At 36.0% G+C, this 19,661-nt stretch overlaps 1 protein-coding gene across 5 annotated transcripts in view; it reads left to right on the forward strand.

The window, feature by feature from the left end:
* The window catches only part of UNC80 (unc-80 homolog, NALCN channel complex subunit), a 239,222-nt gene that overhangs the window by 77,251 nt on the left and 142,310 nt on the right, over nucleotides 1-19,661 (forward strand). For all 5 annotated transcript variants that reach the window (XM_079924681.1, XM_079924684.1, XM_079924682.1 and 2 more), the window contains exon 22: nucleotides 7,498-7,670. In XM_079924681.1, the coding sequence (XP_079780807.1) occupies nucleotides 7,498-7,670 (173 nt within the window). The remainder of the gene's footprint in view (nucleotides 1-7,497; nucleotides 7,671-19,661) is intronic.

Genomic DNA, 19,661 nt, shown 5'->3' on the forward strand with positions numbered 1-19,661 from the left:
AGCTGCATGAGCTGTTTATATATTTTGGAGATTAATCCTTTGTCCATTGATTCATTTGTAAATATTTTTTCCCATTCTAAGGGTTATCTTTTCATCTTGTTTATGGTTTCCTTTGCTGTGCAAAAGTTTTTAAGTTTCATTAGGTCCCATTTGTTTATTTTTGCTTTTATTTCCATTACTCTAGGAGGTGGATCAGAAAAGATCTTGCTATGATTTATGTCAAAGAGTGTGCTTCCTATGTTTTCCTCTAAGAGTTTTACAGTGTCTGGTCTTACATTTAGGTCACTAATCCATTTTGAGTTTATTCTTGTGTATGGTGTTAGGGAGTGTTCTAATTTCATTCTTTTACATGTAGCTGTCCAGTTTTCCCAGCATCACTTATTGAAGAGACTGTCTCTTCTCCATTGTATATCCTTGCCTCCTTTGTCATAGATTAGTTGACCATAGGTGCGTGGGTTTACCTCTGGGCTTTCTGTCTTGTTCCATTGATCTGTGTCTCTGTTTTTGTGCCAGTACCATATTGTCTTGATTACTGAAGCTTTGTAGTATAGTCTGAAGTCAGGGAGTCTGATTCTTCCAGCTCCGTTTTTTTCCCCTCAAGACTGCTTTGGCTATTTAGGGTCTTTTGTGTCTCCATACAAATTTTAAGATTTTTTGTTCTAGTTCTGTAAAAAATGCCATTGGTAATATGATAGGGATTGCATTGAATCTGTAGATTGCTTTGGGTAGTAGAGTCATTTTCACAATATTGATTCTTCCAATCCAATAACATGGTATATCTCTCCATCTGTTGGTACCATCTTTAATTTCTTTCATCAGTACCTTATAGTTGTCTGCATACAGGTCTTTTGTCTCCCTAGGTAGGTTTATTCCTAGGTATTTTATTCTTTTTGTTGCAGTGGTAAATGGGAGTGTTTCCTGAATTTCTCTTTCATATTTTTCATCATTAGTGTATAGGAATGCAAGGGATTTCTGTGCATTAATTTTGTATCCTGAAACTTTACTAAATTCATTGATTAGCTCTAGTAGTTTTCTGTTGGCATCTTTAGGATTCTCTATGTATAGTGTCATATCATCTGCAAACAGTGACAGTTTTACTTCTTCTTTTCCAATTTGTATTCCTTTTATTTCTTTTTCTTCTCTGATTGCTGAGGCTAGGCCTTCCAAAACTATGTTGAATAATAGCAGTGAGAGTGGACATCCTTGTCTTATTTCTGATCTTAGAGGAAATGCTTTCAGTTTTTCACCATTGAGAATGATGTTTGCTACAGGTTTGTCATATATGGCCTTAATTATATTGAGGTAGGTTCCCTCTATGCCCACTTTCTGGAGAGTTTTTATCATAAATGGGTGTTGAATTTTGTCAAAAGCTTTTTCTGCATCTATTGAGATGATCATATGGTTTTTATTCTTCAGTTTCTTAATATGGTGTGTCACATTGATTGATTTGCATATATTGAAGAATCCTTGCATCCCTGGGGTAAATCCCACTTGATCATGGTGTATGATCCTTTTAATGTGTTGTTGGATTCTGTTTGCTAATATTTTGTTGAGGATTTTTGCATCTATATTCATCAGTGATATTGGTCTGTAATTTTCTTTTTTGTAGTATCTTTGTTTGGTTTTGGTGTCAGGGTGATGGTGGCCTCATAGAATTAGTGTAGGAGTTTTCCTTCCTCTGCAATTTTTTGAAAGAGTTTGAGAAGAATGGGTGTTAGCTCTTCTCTAAATGTTTGATAGAATTCATCTGTGAAGTCATCTGGTCCTGGACTTTTGTTTGTTGGAAGATTTTTTTTTTTTTTTTTTTTTTTTTTTTTTTTGCGGTACATGAGCCTCTCACTGCCATGGCCTCTCCCGCTGCGGAGCACTGGCTCCAGACACGCAGGCTCAGTGGCCATGGCTCACGGGCCCAGCCGCTCCATGGCATGTGGGATCCTCCCGGACTGGGGCACGAACCCACGCGCCCCGCATCAGCAGGCAGACTCCCAACCACTGTGCCACCAGGGAAGCCCTGTTGGAAGATTTTTAATCACAGTATCAATTTCATTGCTTGTGATTGGTCTGTTCATATTTTCTATTTCTTCCTGGTTCAGTCTTGGAAAGTTATACCTTTCTAAGAACTTTTCCATTTCTTCCAGGTTGTCCATTTTATTGTCATAGAGTTGCTTGTAGTAGTCTCTTAGGATGCTTTGTAGTTCTGCAGTGTCTGTTGTAACTTCTCCTTTCTCATTTCTAATTTTATTGATTTGAGTCCTCTCCCTCTTTTTCTTGATGAGTCTGGCTAATGGTTTATCAATTTTATTTATCTTTCAATGAAGCAGCTTTTGTTTTTATTAATCTTTGCCACTGTTTTCATTGTTTCTGTTTCATTTATTTCTGCTCTGATCTTTATGATTTCTTTCCTTCTGCTAACTTTGGGTTTTGTTTGTTCTTCTTTCTCTAGTTCCTTTTGTTGTGAGGTTAGATTGTTTACTAGAGATTTTTCTTGTTTCTTGAGGTAGGCTTGTATAGCTATAAACTTCCTTCTTAGAACTGCTTTTGCTGCATCCCATAGGCTTTGGATTGTCATGTTTTCATTGTTATTTGTCTCTAGGTATTTTTTGATTTCTTCAGTGATCTCTTGGTTATTTAGTAATGTATTGTTTGGCCTCCATGTGTTTGTGTTTTTTACGTTTTTTCCCCTGTAATTGATATCTAGTTTCATAGCGTTGTGGTCAGAAAAGATGCTTTATATGATTTCAGTTTTCTTAAATTTACTGAGGCTTGATTTGTGACCCAAGATGTGATCTATCCTGGAGAACGTTCCGTGCACACTTGAGAAGAAAGTGTAATCTGCTGTTTTGGATGGAATGTCCTATAAATATCAACTAAATCTATCTGGTTTATTGTGTCTATTAAAGCTTCTGTTTCCTTATTTATTTTCATTTTGGATCATCTGTCCATTGGTGTAAGTGAGGTGTTAAAGTCCCCCACTATTATTGTGTTACTGTCGATTTCCTCTTTTACAGCTGTTAGCAGTTGCCTTATGTATTGAGGTGCTCCTGTGTTGGATGCATATATATTTATAATTGCTATATCTTCTTCTTGGATTGATCCCTTGATCATTATGTAGTGTCCTTCCTTATCTCTTGTAACATTCTTTATTTATTTATTTTCTTGCAGTACGTGGGCCTCTCAGTGTTGTGGCCTCTCCCGTTGTGGAGCACAGGCTCCGTATGCCCAGGCTCAGCGGCCATGGCTCACGGGTCTAGCCACTCTGTGGCATGTGGGATCTTCCCAGACCAGGGCACGAACCCATGTTCCCTGCATTGGCAGGTGGACTCTCAACCACTGCGCCACCAGGGAAGCCCTAACATTCTTTATTTTAAAGTCTATTTTATCTGGTATGAGTATTGCTACTCCAGCTTCCTTTTGATTTCCATTTGCATGGAATATCTTTTTCCATCCCCTCACTTTCAGTCTGTATATGTCCCTAGGTCTCTAGTGGGTCTCTTGTAGACAGCATATATATGGGTCTTGTTTTTGTGTCCATTCAGCAAGTCTGTGTCTTTTGGTTGGAGCATTTAATCCATTCACGTTTAAGGTAATTATCTATATGTATGTTCCTATGACCATTTTCTTAATTGTTTTGGGTTTGTTTTTGTAGGTCCTTTTCTTCTCTTGTGTGTCCCACTTAGAGAAGTTACTTTAGCATTTGTTGTAGAGCTGGTTTGGTGGTGCTGAATTCTCTTAGCTTTTGCTTGTCTGTAAAACTTTTGATTTCTCCATCGAATCTGAATGAGATCCTTGCTGGGTAGAGTAATCTTGATTGTAGGTTCTTCCCTTTCATCACTTTAAGTATATCATGCAACTCCCTACTGTCTTGTAAAGTTTCTGCTGAGAAATCAGCTGTTAACCTTATGGGAGTTCCCTTGTATGGTATTTGTTGTTTTTCCCTTGCTGCTTTCAATAATTTTTCTTTGTCTTTAATTTTTGCCAGTTTTATTACTATGTGTCTTGACGTGTTTCTCCTTGCGTTTATCCTGTATGAGACTCGCTGCACTTCCTGGACTTGGGTGGCTTTTTCGCTTCCCATGTTAGGGAAGTTTTCGACTATAATCTCTTCAAATATTTTCTCGGGTCCTTTTTCTCTCTCTTCTCCTTCTGGAACCCTTATAATGCAAATGTTGTTGCGTTTAATGTTGTCCCAGAGGTCTCTTAGGTTGTCTTCATTTCTTTTCATTCTTTTTTCTTTATTCTGTTCTGCAGCAGTGAATTCAACCATTCTGTCTTCCAGGTCACTTATCAGTTCTTCTGCCTCAGTTATTCTGCTATTCATTCCTTCTAGTGTAATTTTCATTTCAGTTATTGTATTGTTCATCTCTGTTTGTTCTTTAATTCTTCTAGGTTTTTGTTAAACATTTCTTGCATCTTCTCAATCTTTGCCTCCATTGTTTGTCTGAGGTCCTGGATCATTTTCACTATCATTATTCTGAATTCTTTTTTCTGGAAGGTTGCCTATCTCCACTTTATTTAGTTGTTTTTCTGGGATTTTATCTTGTTCTTTCATCTGGTACATAGCCCTCTGCCTTTTCATCTTGTCTATCTTTCTGTGAATGTGGTTTTTGTTCCACAGGCTGCAGGATTGTAGTTCTTCTTGCTTCTGCTGTCTGCCCTCTGGTGGATGAGGCTGTCTAAGAGGCCTGTGCAAGTTTCCTGATGGGAGGGACTGGTGGTGGGTAAAGCTGGCTGTTGCTCTGGTGGGCAGAGCACAGTAAAACTTTAATCTGCTTGTCTGCTGATGGGTGGGGCTGGGTTCCCTTCCTGTTGGTTGTTTGGCCTGAGGCAACGCAACACTGGAGCCTACCTGGGCTCTTTGGTAGGGCTAATGGCAGACTCTTGGAGGGCTCACACCAAGGAGTACTTTCCAGAACTTCTGCTGCCAGTGTTCTTGTCCCCACAGTGAGCCACAGCCACCCCCCGCCTCTGCAGGAGACCCTCCAACACTAGCAGGTAGGTCTGGTTCAGTCTCCTATGGGGTCACTGCTCCTTCCCCTGGGTCCTGATGCGCACACTACTTTATGTGTGCCCTGCAAGAGTGGAGTCTCTGTTTCCCCCGGTCCTGTCGAAGTTCTGCAATCATATCCCACTAGGTTTCAAAGTCTGATTCTCTAGGAATTCCTTCTCCCATTGCCGGACCCCCAGGTTGGGAAGCCTGATGTGGGGCTCAGAACGTTCATTGCAGTGGGTGGACTTCTGTGGTATAAGTGTTCTCCAGTCTGTGAGTCACCCACCCAGCGATTCTGGGATTTGATTTTGCTGTGATTGTGCTCCTCTTATCGTCTCATTGTGGTTTCTCCTTTGTCTTTGGATGTGGGGGTACTTTTTTTGTGAGTTCCAGTGTCTTCCTGTCGATGATTGTCCAGCAGTTAGTTGTGATTCTGGTGTTCTCACAAGAGGGAGTGAGAGCACGTCTTTCTACTCCGCCATCTTGGTTCAAGCCCCATGCCATAATTTTTTATCTTGTGTAATAAAGTCCAAAGGAATCTTTTCCCCAAGCTTGAACTGCTTCCAAAGGATGTGTTTTCTAAAAGAACAGGTGCTCACCCCTTTCCACTAGTACATACTTTCATGGTAAACCAAGCTCATAATTGTAAGTATCACCCTTTTATTTACAAAGAATACAAGTTATTAAAGGGGTACATCCAACTCTGGATCTGATTTTTAAATGCAAATTTGTGAGCATTAGTGTTTATTAATAGGAACAGATTATTCACCATACATCTGCAACCACCAATCATGACCTGCTTGCGTATAGGGCACCTTAGTTGAGAGCAAAGGCTACGTGGGGCCACTTTTTTTGTGTTGAGGCAGCAAGTGGGAAAGTGGGGCAGTGGGTGGGAGGTATCAATGTATTTTTGACAGAAGAGGTGAGAAAGCCGTTTCCTGTGATGGGATCTGTGACTTAGTGAGGACCTAGAGTTGGCAACATCGCAAATGGTGTCAGCACACATTAAGCCAAGCACTAAATCAGGGGGTATATTCTTAGGTGCTGAAAGTACATTTCAGAGTTATGGGAAGTAATTTGGGCTTGGTGTTTAAAACTATATTCAATATTATAGCATTATATAAGATAAACTAAATATTATATATATATATACATATATATGTGTATATATATATACATATATGTGTGTGTGTGTGTGTATATATATATATATATATACTAGAAGCTATAGAAAAGCTATGAGATACTTAGGTTTTTAAAAACGTACATGGGGTTAAAAGAAATGAAAAAAATGCTTTGTATTATTCTTCCTTAATGTGTGATCCTTAGACTTTCTGTATTAAAATCATGTGGCATGTTTGTTAAAAATATACATAGCCTGCAGACCTATGGAATCCATATCTCTAGCGATGAGATCTGATAGTCTGCATTTTAAGAAGCTCTAGACTGATTCTCATTCGTATGCAGTTTAACTATGGAAAAATAAGTGAGGATGAGTCAGTGGTTCCTAAACCTCTGACCACCGTGTGGGGTCAGGCTGGCTGCATCCTTATCATCTGTGAGGCTTTACAGAGCACACATTCTTATACTCCTCTTTCAGAGACTCTGGCTCTGAACTTCTGAATAAGATTCAAAAACTGCCCAGATAATTCTGATGCACAGGCAGGTTTGGAAATCCTGGCATTAAATGACCAACCTCTCAAGTCCTTTACAACTCTAATAATCACTGATTCTTTGCATTGTAACTAAGATATCAAGATACTGTCTTTGATATCAGTTTTTTGTAACAGATCTGAAATTGCACAGTGATTTTGCATCTTCCTTAAAAACAGAAGTTAGTTACAGGCAGAATCATCTTAAATAATCCTCTTAGCAGTATTAGAGAAGAGACCTGAAAGCAAAATGATCAGACCCTATATTTATCTATTTTTTTTAATTTTTAATTTTTAAAATTTATTGCTGCCTAGTTGATTTACAGTGTTGTGTTAATTTCTGCTATACAGCAAAGTGATTCATATATATATACATTCATACATATATATACATATATATATGCATACGTATATATATGTACATTGTTTTTCACATTCTTTTCCATTATGGTTTATCACAGGACGTTGAATATAGTTCCCTGTGCTATACAGTAAGACCTTGTTGTTTATCCATTCTATATATAATAGTTTGCATCTGCTAATCCCTAACTCCCAATCCATCCCTCCCTCACCCGCCTCTCCCCCTTGGCAACCACAAGTCTGTTCTCTATGGATCAGACCCTATATTAAAATAGTTATATAAGACCCCTTATTAACATATGCTATGTGTCATCAGATTCCTAAAAGTCAAGGTGTCCAAATCAAGCATTAGATAGAGAGGAGGGAAGTGTAGTTCAGGAAAAAGTTCTTAGGCCAACACTATAGAAAATGCATTGTTGAAACTTCAAAGCTCTTTTTTAATCTACAACCATTACACTCTCTCTCCTTCATTCCTCCAACATGGGAAAACCCCTATAGGTTGCCACAGTTTTGATGACCATCTGTCTTCCAACCAAGATGGCGGAAAAAGCAAAAACGTGGTGAATCTTGGAGCAATCCGACAAGGCATGAAGCGCTTTCAGTTTCTGTTAAACTGCTGTGAGCCAGGGACAATTCCTGATGCATCGATCTTGGCAGCCGCCTTGGATCTTGTAAGTTGTTGGAAGAATTTTCTCACCCTGTGTCCCATTCCAGTTAATTCTGCTAATGGAGGAAAGCATGAATCCCTACTCTAAAGCCTAACTATGGGGTTACGTTTTTGGTCTTTTTTTTTTTTTTCCTCAGCATTAGTGGCAAGAGGAGGGGAAAAGGTAGTAAGGTGAAAGAAGAAAAGAAAGGGGAAAAAGTCTTAGTAAATATATTCTGTACAGCATCATGATTAACAGTATATGAGGATTCTGGAATGAGACTGCCTGGGTTAAAATCACTCTGACATTTATTAGCCAAACCCTGTAAAATGAGATTAAGAGTAATAATAATATTATGCCTACCTCCTAGGGTTAGTGTGAGGATTAAATGAGATATTAGATGTAAAGTCCTCATCATAATGCCTGAAATATAGCAGTTGCTCAATAAAGTAGGTCATTAGTATTATTACATTATTAGTCATGTCTGTCATGTATTAGTCCTTTAAACTCTGTCTTGATTTAATTGCATATTAATTGAGTGAAAATATGAAGCAAGGATCAATTGAAATTAATTGCACAGAAGCACCTTGAATATTGTGTAGCCTTATACACATGTAAGAGATTCAAGAGTATAATGTGGATCTTGTTTAGAAAGTATTTTTGTCAAATAAACAAGACCCACATATGAGTTTTGAACACAATCTTTCAATTTCCTTTATTTATCTTCTGGTTTAATAAATTCTTCATATGCTATATAAATACTGGGTACAAAATTCCAAGTAAATATCAAGAAGTAAATTTTTCTGTATTCACATTTTAAGAAGAAAAACTAAAGTAGACATTTTTACAGCAAAAACCCTTTAGCCTGCCTACAAATGATCCCTTTTTATAACACATGAATATGTAACCACTGGCCACTCATATTTTACCTTGGAAAATAGTCCAAACCATTTAATATAATTCATGACATTTTTCTGTGACATTAATAGCTTTTGCTCTCACGATATTTAGTGACCAGCAAGATATGTAGCTTCACTTAAGCTGAAAATGCAAATACCACTGTAATCACCCAGAATCATGACCTGTGGTTATTTAAGATTTTTCAGTCAGTTTCTGATTCCTGGACATTGGTCTTTGAAAGTATTTTTTTTTAATTCCAAAGTGTTTAATGTGTACTGATATATGCTATCATGACTGTAAAATGTAGAAAGTCACAGGTCTCCAGGAGAGCTGAGGCAGGTGGCAATCAAACAATTAAAGAACAATGAGATGCCTGTCTAAAGCAAGAGAGCTGACAAGGCAGAGAGCCAATTTCTTGTTTTCTAAGTGGGAGAGAGGAAACCAGCCTGTCACTCTTATGAGTCATGCATGGTTCTTCTTAATCACCAACTGGCCAGGGTTCAAAGCCAGGAAAGGATAGAGCCAGATTAGAACAGACCTTATATTTGGTACAATACCATGTTGACTCTCTCATTAAAAAATTATGTGAGATCACTATAGGAACTTTAAAATGTAAAAAAATAAATTCTGTATTTTAAAGCTGATAGTTTAAATGTGATTAAGAAAGTGAAGATGACACAAACTAGTTGAACAATGGTTAAATACACAATAACTATGGTGCATTAGAACTTTATGGGTAGTTTATGCTACAGTGTTCCAGATGTACTATTATGTCCATCTTTGTTTCAATCCTAAAGTCACAGATACTTTGGAAAATTTTTAGACAAGTGAGACATCAAATTTCACCAGCAACTGTCTGAGTGTAAGGAAAATGATAATAATGAATCATGTTACTTCAAGTTACTGTTGAAAGAGAAAGATAGAGGCATGGGTGCCCATACAAATTGGACAATGATAGGATAATAGCATTTGGACAACTGTCAGTAAAATAAGCACCTGATGACATAGAGAATGGATTGTCCTTCCCTCTTCTGGAAAGCCTCAGCCCCACACCCACAACTCTTTCAGATATCCCGAGTGAAGTCTCCACATGAATGCATATCATGTACTGGACTCCAAGCCACTCTTTTCATTCACGCATTTTCCACATGAGAGAACAAAAGCCCCAAGAGCTAAGGTGACTTTGCTCAAGGTCATATAAGCCAGTTGAAGTGAAAACTGGGCTCAGAGAAGAATCTTCTGATTCTATTCAGGACTCTTTTGGCAATACCGTATACTTTCTCTGAAAAAAAAAAAAGTTATTTAGGTAAATCGGAAAGAGTGTCTCTTGATACACTGAAAATGTACTTAAATATATATGGTCTCCATAATAAGGAAGATGGCAAATGATTTCTAATGGTCCAAAAGCAATTGAATCATTTTTTAAAAAGTCATGTGAATACATGATGAATTTATAATAGGAACATATAGGAGATTTTCAACTTTAAAGATTCACACTACACATTCACCCACTAAACCAGTGATTCTTAACATTTTGGAGACATAAACTCTTTAAGAACTGAATGAAAGCTATGGAGAGAATTACACTTACAGACAAAATTCAGCCTGTAATATCAGAAGGTTCATGAACTCCCCCAAAACCCACCCATGAAACAAAAAATGGGAATAACACAATCTCAATGTATTATCATTGGCAAAGAGAGACTCTTTAATAAAGTAGTTGGAATGATTTTATTATCATTGATGGTGTAAAAACAGAAGGAATAACTGCTTCCTACATAAAAAGCTTTTAAGCTTTATAAGATATGTGGCCATGGGAGAAACAGGAGGCTTGTCACAAAGAGAGTGATACATTTGAAAGTTTAAAAAATAATCCCAGTCAAGGGCTTTCCCTGATGGCACAGTGGTTAAGAATCCTCCTGCCAATTCAGGGGACATGGGTTTGAGCCCTGGTCCAGGAAGATCCCACATGCCCTGGAACAACTAAGCCCGTTCACCACAACTACTGAGCCTGTGCTCTAGAGCCTGCAAGCCACAACTACTGAAGCCCGTGCACCTAGAGCCTGTGCTCTGCAACAAGGGAAGCTACCGCAATGAGAAGCCCGTGCACTGAAACAAAAAGTAGCTCCTGCTTGCTGCAACTAGAGAAAGCCCACATGCAGCAATGAAGACCCAAAGCAGCCAAAAATAAATAAATAAATATATTTTAAAGTAATAAATAAAATCGTGTTATCAATAGGTTCTTTAAAAAAAATCCCAATCAAACAAATTAATACTGGCTTCTGAATGGAGGTTATAAAAGTATTCATCAATATTCTTCTTAAAATAATCAGTCTCTTGGATGCTGGAATTTCATTCCCTCTCATCAGATGGTTCTATACATATATGATTTCCAGCTGCTATAATGCTTAGAGTTTTCAAGGAGATTTATTTCAGGGCTGAATTCCAGAAAACATTTAAAATTTATTTTACTTCCTCCAAATAAGACTATGGCCAGGTAGTTACCAGATCACTAGATTCTCCTTCCTTCCCTTTCTGTTGGACCAACTCTGGCCCTGCTTGACCTTCTCAATCTTATTAATCTCATGGCAATAAATAAAATAAAGGGGGTTTGATACTTATAAGTGGTGTCTTCAAGCTTCAAAGTAAAGAAGCATTTTCTGATCACTATAGATGTCCAGTGATAAAGTAGATACATTGAGAAGTAATTAGCTCTTTGTCACTACACTGGACTCAATGGGGAAGTATAAGGAGTCTCAAGAAGGGGGTGGTTAGTATGAGTTTCTTTCATATCTGAGAATCTTTGATTCTAGGTCAAGGCCAAGGAGTGTCCAGAGGTCAGAATCAGTCACGGTTTAAAGGAAACAGAGACAGAATCTAGGTAGACCTGGTTGGTTGAAAAAAAAGCGATAGGTGGTGATGGTGGTGGTGGTACTCATGGTGGTGGTAATGTTGGTGGTGATGGTAGTCATGGTGGTGGTGTGGTGGTGGCGGCAGTGGTGAGAGAGGTGGTGGTAGAAGATAACAAAAGTAACATTTTCATTGTATGTCATAGTTAATGAAGCACCTTCACATTCATTGTCTTATTTGTTGATATAAGAGGAAAGAGTTAAGCCAGGACATGGTCCCCAAATGAGGGTACATTCAACTTCAGTTTCTCAGGTATAGAAAAGTGAAGGAATTGAAGTCACTGGTGAATACTGGCAAGAGAACTGAGAGGAAGGAAAATATAGCTGCATGTCCAATATGTTTAAATCATAGTAACATCCTGTTTTTACCATCATTGTGCAAGTGTGGCAATTGCAGTTGTTCATACCTGTCTCTTTGGGTTAGGAGACCCTTGAGATTACTCTAACATTCACAAGTTGTCTTCTATTAAATGTATTATTAACTTTTGTATCCTCTGTGTTTGGTTTCACTTAATATCTGATCTAATCTGCTTCCTGACTTTCAGAAATGCTTCACTTTTAAATATGTTCTAGAATGAATTTGGGAGTGTTCCTCCCTCTGCAATTTTTTGGTAGAGTTTGAGAAGGATCAGTGTTAGCTCTTCTCTAAATGTTTGATAGAATTCATCTGTGAAGCCATCTGATCCTGGACTTTTGTTTGTTGGAAGATTTTAATTACAGTTTCAATTTTATTACTTGTGATAGGTCTGTTTATGTTTTCTAATTCTTTCTGGTTCAGTCTGGGAAAATTGTACCTTTCCAAGAATTTGTCCATTTCTTCGTGGTTGTCCACTTTATTGGCATATAGTTATTTGTAGTAGTCTTTTATAATCCTTTGTATTTCTGTGGTATCAGTTGTGATTTCTCCTTTTTCATTTCTAATTTTATTGATTTGTATCCTCTCCCCTTTTTTTCTTGATGAGTCTGGCTAAGGGTTTATCAATTTTGTTTATCTTCTCAAAGAACCAGATTTTAGTTTTATGGATCTTTGCTGTTGTTTTCTTCATTTCTCTTTCATTAATTTCTGCTCTGATTTTTATGATTTCTTTCCTTCTACTGAATTTGGGTTTTTTTGTTCTTTCTCTAGTTGCTTTAGCTGTAAGTTTAGATTTTTTATTTGAGATTTTTCTTGTTTCTTGAGGTGAGATTGAAATGCTATAAACTTCCCTCTTAGAACTGCTTTTGTTGCATCCCATAGGTTTTGGGTCATCATGTTTTCATTGTCATTTGTTTCTATGTATTTTTTTATTTCTACTTTGATTTCTTCAGTGATCTCTTGGTTATTTAGTAGCACAGTGTTTAACTTCCATGTATCTGTGTTTTTTACAGTTTTTTTTTTCCTGTAATTGATTTCCAATCTCATAGTGTTGTGGTCAGAAAGCATGCTTGATACGATTGCAATTTTCTTAAATTTTCCAAGGCTTGATTTGTGACCCAAGATGTGATCTATCCTGGAGAATGTTCCATGTGCACTTGAGCAGAAAGTGTGGCATGTGGCATGTCCTATAAATATCAATTAAATCTATCTGGTCTATTGTGTCATTTAGAGACTGTGTTTCCTTATTTATTTTCTGTTTGGATGATCTATCCATTGGTGTAAGTGGGGTGTTAAAGTCCCCTACTATTATTGTGTTACTGTTGATTTCCCCTTTCATTGTTGTTAGCATTTGCCTTATGTATTGAGGTGCTCCTATGTTGCGTCTATAAACATTTATAATTGTTATATCTTCTTCTTGGATTGATCCCTTGATCATTATGTAGTGCCCTTCCTTATCTCTTGTAACAGTCTTTAGTTTAAAGTCTATTTTATCTGATATGAGTATTGCTATTCCAGCTTTCTTTTGATTTCCATTTGCGTGGAATATCTTTTTCCATCAATTCACCTTCAATCTGTATGTATCCCTAGGTCTGAAGAGGTTCTCTTGTAGACAGCATATATATGGGTCTTATTTTTGTATCCATTCAGCCAGTCTGTGTCTTTTGGTTATGCCATTTAATCCATTCACATTCAAGGTTATTATCAACATGTATGTTCCTATTACCCTTTTCTTAATTGTTTTGGGTTTGTTTTTGTGGATCTTTTTCTTTTATGTTTCCTACCTAGAGAAGTTTCTTTAGCATTTGTTGTAAAGCTGGTTTGGTGGTGCTGAATTCTCTTATCTTTTGCTTCTCTGAAAAGCTTTTGATTTCTCTGTTAAATCTGAATGAGATCCTTGCTGGGTAGAGTAATCTTGATTGTAGGCCACCATCACCCTGATACCAAAGCCAGAAAAAGATATCACAAAAAAAGGAAATTATAGATCAATATCACTGATGAACATACATGCAAAAATCCTGAACAAAATACTAGCTAACAGAATCTAACAACATATTAAAAGGATCATACACCATGATCAAGTGGGTTTATCCCAGGGATGCAAGGATTCTTCAATATATGCAAATCAATCGATGTGATAAACCATATTAACAAATTAAGGAATAAAGAACATATGATCAGCTCAATAGATGCCAAAAAAGCTTTTGACAAAATTCAACATTCATTTATGATAAAAACTCTCCAGAAAACGGGCATAGAGGGAACATACCTCAACATAATAAAGGCCATATATGACAAACCCACAGCAAACGTCATACACAACGGTGAAAAATTGAAAGCATTTCCACTAAGATCAGGAACAAGACAAGGATGTCCACTCTCACCACTCTTATTCAATATAGTTTTGGAAGTCCTAGACATGGCAATCAGAGAAGAAAAAGAAATAAAGGAATACAAATTGGAAAAGAAGAAGTAAAACTGTCACTGTTTGCAGATGCCATGATACTATACATAGAAAATACTAAAGATGCCACCAGAAAACTACTAGAACTAATCAATGAATTTGGTAAGGCTGCAGGATACAAAATTAATGCACAGAAATATCTGGCATTCCTATACACCACCAACAAAAAATCAGAAAGAGAAATTAAGGAAACAATCCCATTCACCATTGTAACAAAAAGAATAAAATAACTAGGAATAAACCTGCCTAAGGAGGTGAAAGACTGTACTCAGAAAACTGTAAGACACTGATGAAAGAAATCAAAGATGACATAAACAGATGGAGAAACATACCATGTTCTTGTATTGGAAGAACCAGTATTGTGAAAATGACTATACTACCCAAAGCAATCTACAGATTCAAGGCAATACCTATCAAACTACCAATGGCATTCTTCACAGAAATAGAACAAAAAATTTTACAATTCGTGTGGAAGCACAAAAGACCCCAAATAGCCTGAGAAAACCATAATTCAAAAAGAGACATGTGGGCTTCCCTGGTGGCGCAGAGGTTGAGAGTCCGCCTGCCGATGCAGGGGACACAGGTTCGTGCCCTGGTCCGGGAAGATCCCACATGCCGGGGAGCGGCTGGGCTCGTGAGCCATGGCTGCTGAGCCTGCGCGTCCAGAGCCTGTGCTCCACAACGGGAGAGACCACAACAGTGAGAGGCCCACGTACCGGAAAAAAAGAGACGTACTCAACGTTCATTGCAGCACTGTATACAACAGCCAGACCATGGAAGCAACCTAAATGTCCATCAACATGAATGGATAAAGAAGATGTGGCACATATATACAATGGAATATTACTCAGCCATAAAAAGAAATGAAATTGAGTTATTTATAGTGAGGTGGATGGACATAGAGTCTGTCATACAGAGTGAAGTAAGTCAGAAAGAGAAAAACAAATCCCATATGCTAACGCATATATATGGAATCTAAAAAAAAAAGGTAGATGAACCTAGTGGCAGGGCAGGAGTAAAGACGTAGACATAGAGAATGGACTTGAGGTCACGGGGAGGGGGAAGGGTAAGCTGGGATGAAGTGAGAGAGTAACAGTGACATATATACACTACCAACTGTAAAATAGATGGCTAGTGCGAAGCAGCTGCATCGCATAGGGAGATCAGCTCAGTGCTTTGTGACCACCTAGAGGGTGGGATAGGGAGAGTGGGAGGGAGACGCAAGAGGGAGGGGATGTGGGGATATATGTATACATATAGCTGATTCACTTTGTTATACAGCAGAAACTAACACAACACTGTAAAGCAATTATATTCCAATAAAGATATTTTAAAAATTATATTCTATATGTTTTCCAGTGCATTTGTGGTTTTAGTCATATACATATATGTGTGTGTATAAATATAGAGAGATAGAAATATGAATATAGAAATATATATAGATGTAGATATAAATGATACTGATGGATAGACTGGTGACAGATAGATAGATATAGATGTCAGATAGATATGCAGATGCAGATATAGGTACAGATATACAGATTTATACATAGGTATAGATTCTACCATTTCATCAGATAGCATTTGGGAGAGGAGGGGAAAATGAATGTCTTCAGTTCATCGTCACTTTCCAGTCCTTCACTTTCTCCCATCTCTCTTTTATTGTTTGCTTTTGTTGGATGTCGCATTCATTTTTTTAAGTGCAGCTTAAATACAGTGTTTACATTATGATGTAATTTTATTTCGGAACAGTTTTCATTGTTTCGTTGCCTTCATCATAGAATTTATATGTGATTGTTTTCAAGTTTCCAATTTTCTTCAGAATTAAAAAGTATTATTAAATGAAAGAAGTACTAGAAGTGTCAATGTTCAAAGTCTTGCCAATCTGAAGGTTTTTGTTTTAAACAGTCCTCTTGTCATTATTGCTATGACTACAAAGGGATAATTGGATCCGTTTTTAGTCCAGCACAGCTCCTCCTCACACTCTTCCTCTTTAGTGTAAATTTAATAAATGCAACGGTAAGGTATTTTTAAAAAGATATGTTTTATAAAGGACTCATTTTATCTTTAGGTTCATATAATCTACAAGCACAAAAATAGTTCAAATAAAAGGCACTTCTGTCTATTTTATGTATATTTCAGGTGAAATTATCTATCCTTTTTTACCCAGTTGAATATATAACATATACAGACATAGTGATTTCTAATTTACTGGTAATTTATTAGCATAAATAACACATAATGTCAGTTTGCTTTAGGAACAGTTTCATGAATATAAGAGTCAATGGGATCATAGTTTTCTCCTTAGTCTGTGGATAGAGAAAACCTAATTCATGTTAAATTATAATAGCTTCATAAATAGATAGTTTTAGGAGGACTGGTTATATAATTTTTATCCAAATTGGGACACTTTTGAGAGTGAAATGGAGTGCTATCAATAATTATACCAGTTAGACATAAACTAGAACTCTTGAGGAAAATGAAACATTTGGTTACCATATAGTCATACTTTCAGGTTCACTGCAACACATGTAATCCACATTGGGGTTTACCATCATAAAACTACTTGGTGATGAATGGATATTAGCTTTTTTCAAGGAGTTAGGAATATATGCAGACTAGGAACTATCAAAGCAAAATAATATTGTGTCCTGTTTTGAATCATAAGGAAAGTTGAAATAATCCAGTAATAACCAAAACTAAATGGTCAAATTATTCACTTTATTCTAGTGGTATTCCTATACTGAATGTTTGAAAACATTCTATGAAATGTAACATAAAAAGGATGTATATCATGAATATGTAGAGTTTAAAGAAAAATTTTGAATGTCACATATCCACCACATATCTTAAAAAATAGGACGTTTCCACTTTCTTTAAAGTCCCCTGTATCTCCTTCCCTAATTACTCACCCCTACCTCCTAGAAGACACTGCTGTCTTAAACTTTGTTTTACTCTTCCCTGTGCTTGCTTTATTTTACCACATGAGCTTGTATCCCTAGAGAATATATCATTTTGTTTTGTTTCCTTACGCTGTATGTTAATGAAATTTTTAATGTAATTTAATTTATAAAAATTTTCTTTAGTGGTTAGCATTTTTATGTCTTTTCAAAGAAATCCCAAGGTAGTAATAAATACATATTAAATTTTCCTCTAAAAATTTTAAAGTCTGCCTTTCACATTTAGGTCTTTAACTAGAATTTATTGTGTGTATAAAACAGGATTTTTTTTCTTTCTTTTCTTTTCACATGAAAAAAATATTCTAGCATAATATATTGATTAATTCATACTTTATTATCCAATGTGCAACAACCATCTTAATCATGTGTCAGGTTTCTATGCATGCATGGGTGTAAGTCTGAGTTTTTTTTCTGTTGCATTCCATGTGTGCTCTGAGTTAATCTACTCTGTCTTAATAGCTTGAACTTTGAACATCACCTAGGTTGTTCTTGGCTCCTTACTCTTCCATGTAAATTTTATAATTAGCTTGTCAGTTTCTATGAAAATATTTTGATTTATTCTTGGAATTACATTGAGTCCACAGATAAATTTAGATATAATTAAAATTCAAATTGAAATTCAGATCTGAACTGATAATTCAAAAGTTCTATTTCTTTGAGTACATTTAAGTAATTTTAATCTTTTTAGCAATTTGTCAGTTTACCTGCATTTTCATATTTGTTGGATTAAAATTGATCATAACATTTTCTTATTAGTTTTTGATCTTTGCAGCATCTGTAATTATTTTTTCTGTTTTTATTCCTAAAATTATTTCCTTTTCTTTTCTTGATTAGGCTTGCCAGATATTTGTCAATTTCATTAGTCTTTTTTAATGGTACAATAGAGATTCTCTCTATTGTATCTCGTTCTCTAATTCATTAATTCCTGCCCTTATTATTGTTTTTATTGAAGTATAGTTGATTTACAATGTTGTGGTAGTTTTAGGTGTACAGCAAAGTGATTCAGTTATAAATACACATATACGTATAATATTCTTTTTCAGATTCTTTTCCCTTATAGGTTATTACAATATTGAGTATATCCTGCCCTTATTTTTATTCTTTCTTCCTTCTTGCTTTGAATTCATTGTATTATTATTTTACCTTGTTAGTTGATTGCTTAGCTCATACTTTTATTTTTTCTGTTCAAAAACTGAGCATTTAGCTATTCATTTCCCTCTAAGTACTCTTTCAATTATGTCATAAATTTTGATAAGTAGTATTTATGTTACAATTTATTTTTAAGTCCTTTTTAATTTACTTAATGGTTTCCTTTTCCATGGGTTATGTATATATGTATGAGTGTGTGTGTTTCAGTTTTATAAATTTCAGAGTTTTGTTAGGTATCCATTTGTTATTGATTTCTAACTTCATTTTCAGATACTGATTCTTTGGAATTAATTTAAACTTGCTTCATGAACTAGAGCATTATTAATTTTTGTAAATGTTCTATGTGTAGTTGAAAAGAATGTGCATTCTCCAGTTGTTGGGCACAACACAGAGGCTTTTCTTTCCTTTTTTTTTTTAATTGAAGTATAGTTGACATACAATATTATATTAATTTCAGGTGTACAACACAGTGATTTGGCATTTATATACATTATGAATTGATCACGGTAAGTCTAGTAACTATCTGTCAACTTTGTCATACAAAGTTATTATAATATTATTGACTGTATTCCCTATACTGTATATTATATCCCAGTGACTTATTTATTTTATAACTGGAAGTATGAAACTTTTAATGCCCTTCACCTATTTTACCCAAACCCTGTTCCCCCCTCAACCTCCCATCCCCACCTCTGGCAACCACTAGCTTATTCTCTGTATCTGTGAGTCTATTTTGCTTTGTTTGTTCATTTTTTTGTGTTTTAGATTCCACATATCAGTAAAATCATACAGATTTTTCCGTCTAACTTATTTCACTTAGCATAATACCCTCTAGGTCCATCAGGGTGCAGTGTTTCATATTCAAGTCTTCTATATTCTTATTTTTACCCCTCACTACTTGATCTGTCAAACACTAAGTTGTGTTAAAATCTCCTCTATGATGACAACCTTGTCCATTTATTTTGTAGTTCCAGCAATTTCTGTTTTATTGATTTAGAGGCAGATCGTTTAGAAGTATGACAAGTATCTGGTGCTATGAACCTTTTATCACTATCTAGTGACCCAGTTTATTTCTAGCATATATAAGATATATTTTTCTTTGATAATAATACAGCTGAAACAGTTTTATTAGCATTGGTCTGGTCTTTTTGCCAGTCCTTTCCTTTCAACTTTTCTACATCTTTGTGTTTTAGATATGTGTCTTGTAAAAAGCAAGTATTTGAATTTTTATAACATTTTAGTGACCTTTTTTTCCCTAGAAAATTTAGCACATTTGCA

The sequence above is a fragment of the Stenella coeruleoalba genome (genome assembly GCF_951394435.1).
Source record: "Stenella coeruleoalba genome assembly, chromosome: 6".
NCBI classification, from domain to species: domain Eukaryota; kingdom Metazoa; phylum Chordata; class Mammalia; order Artiodactyla; family Delphinidae; genus Stenella; species Stenella coeruleoalba.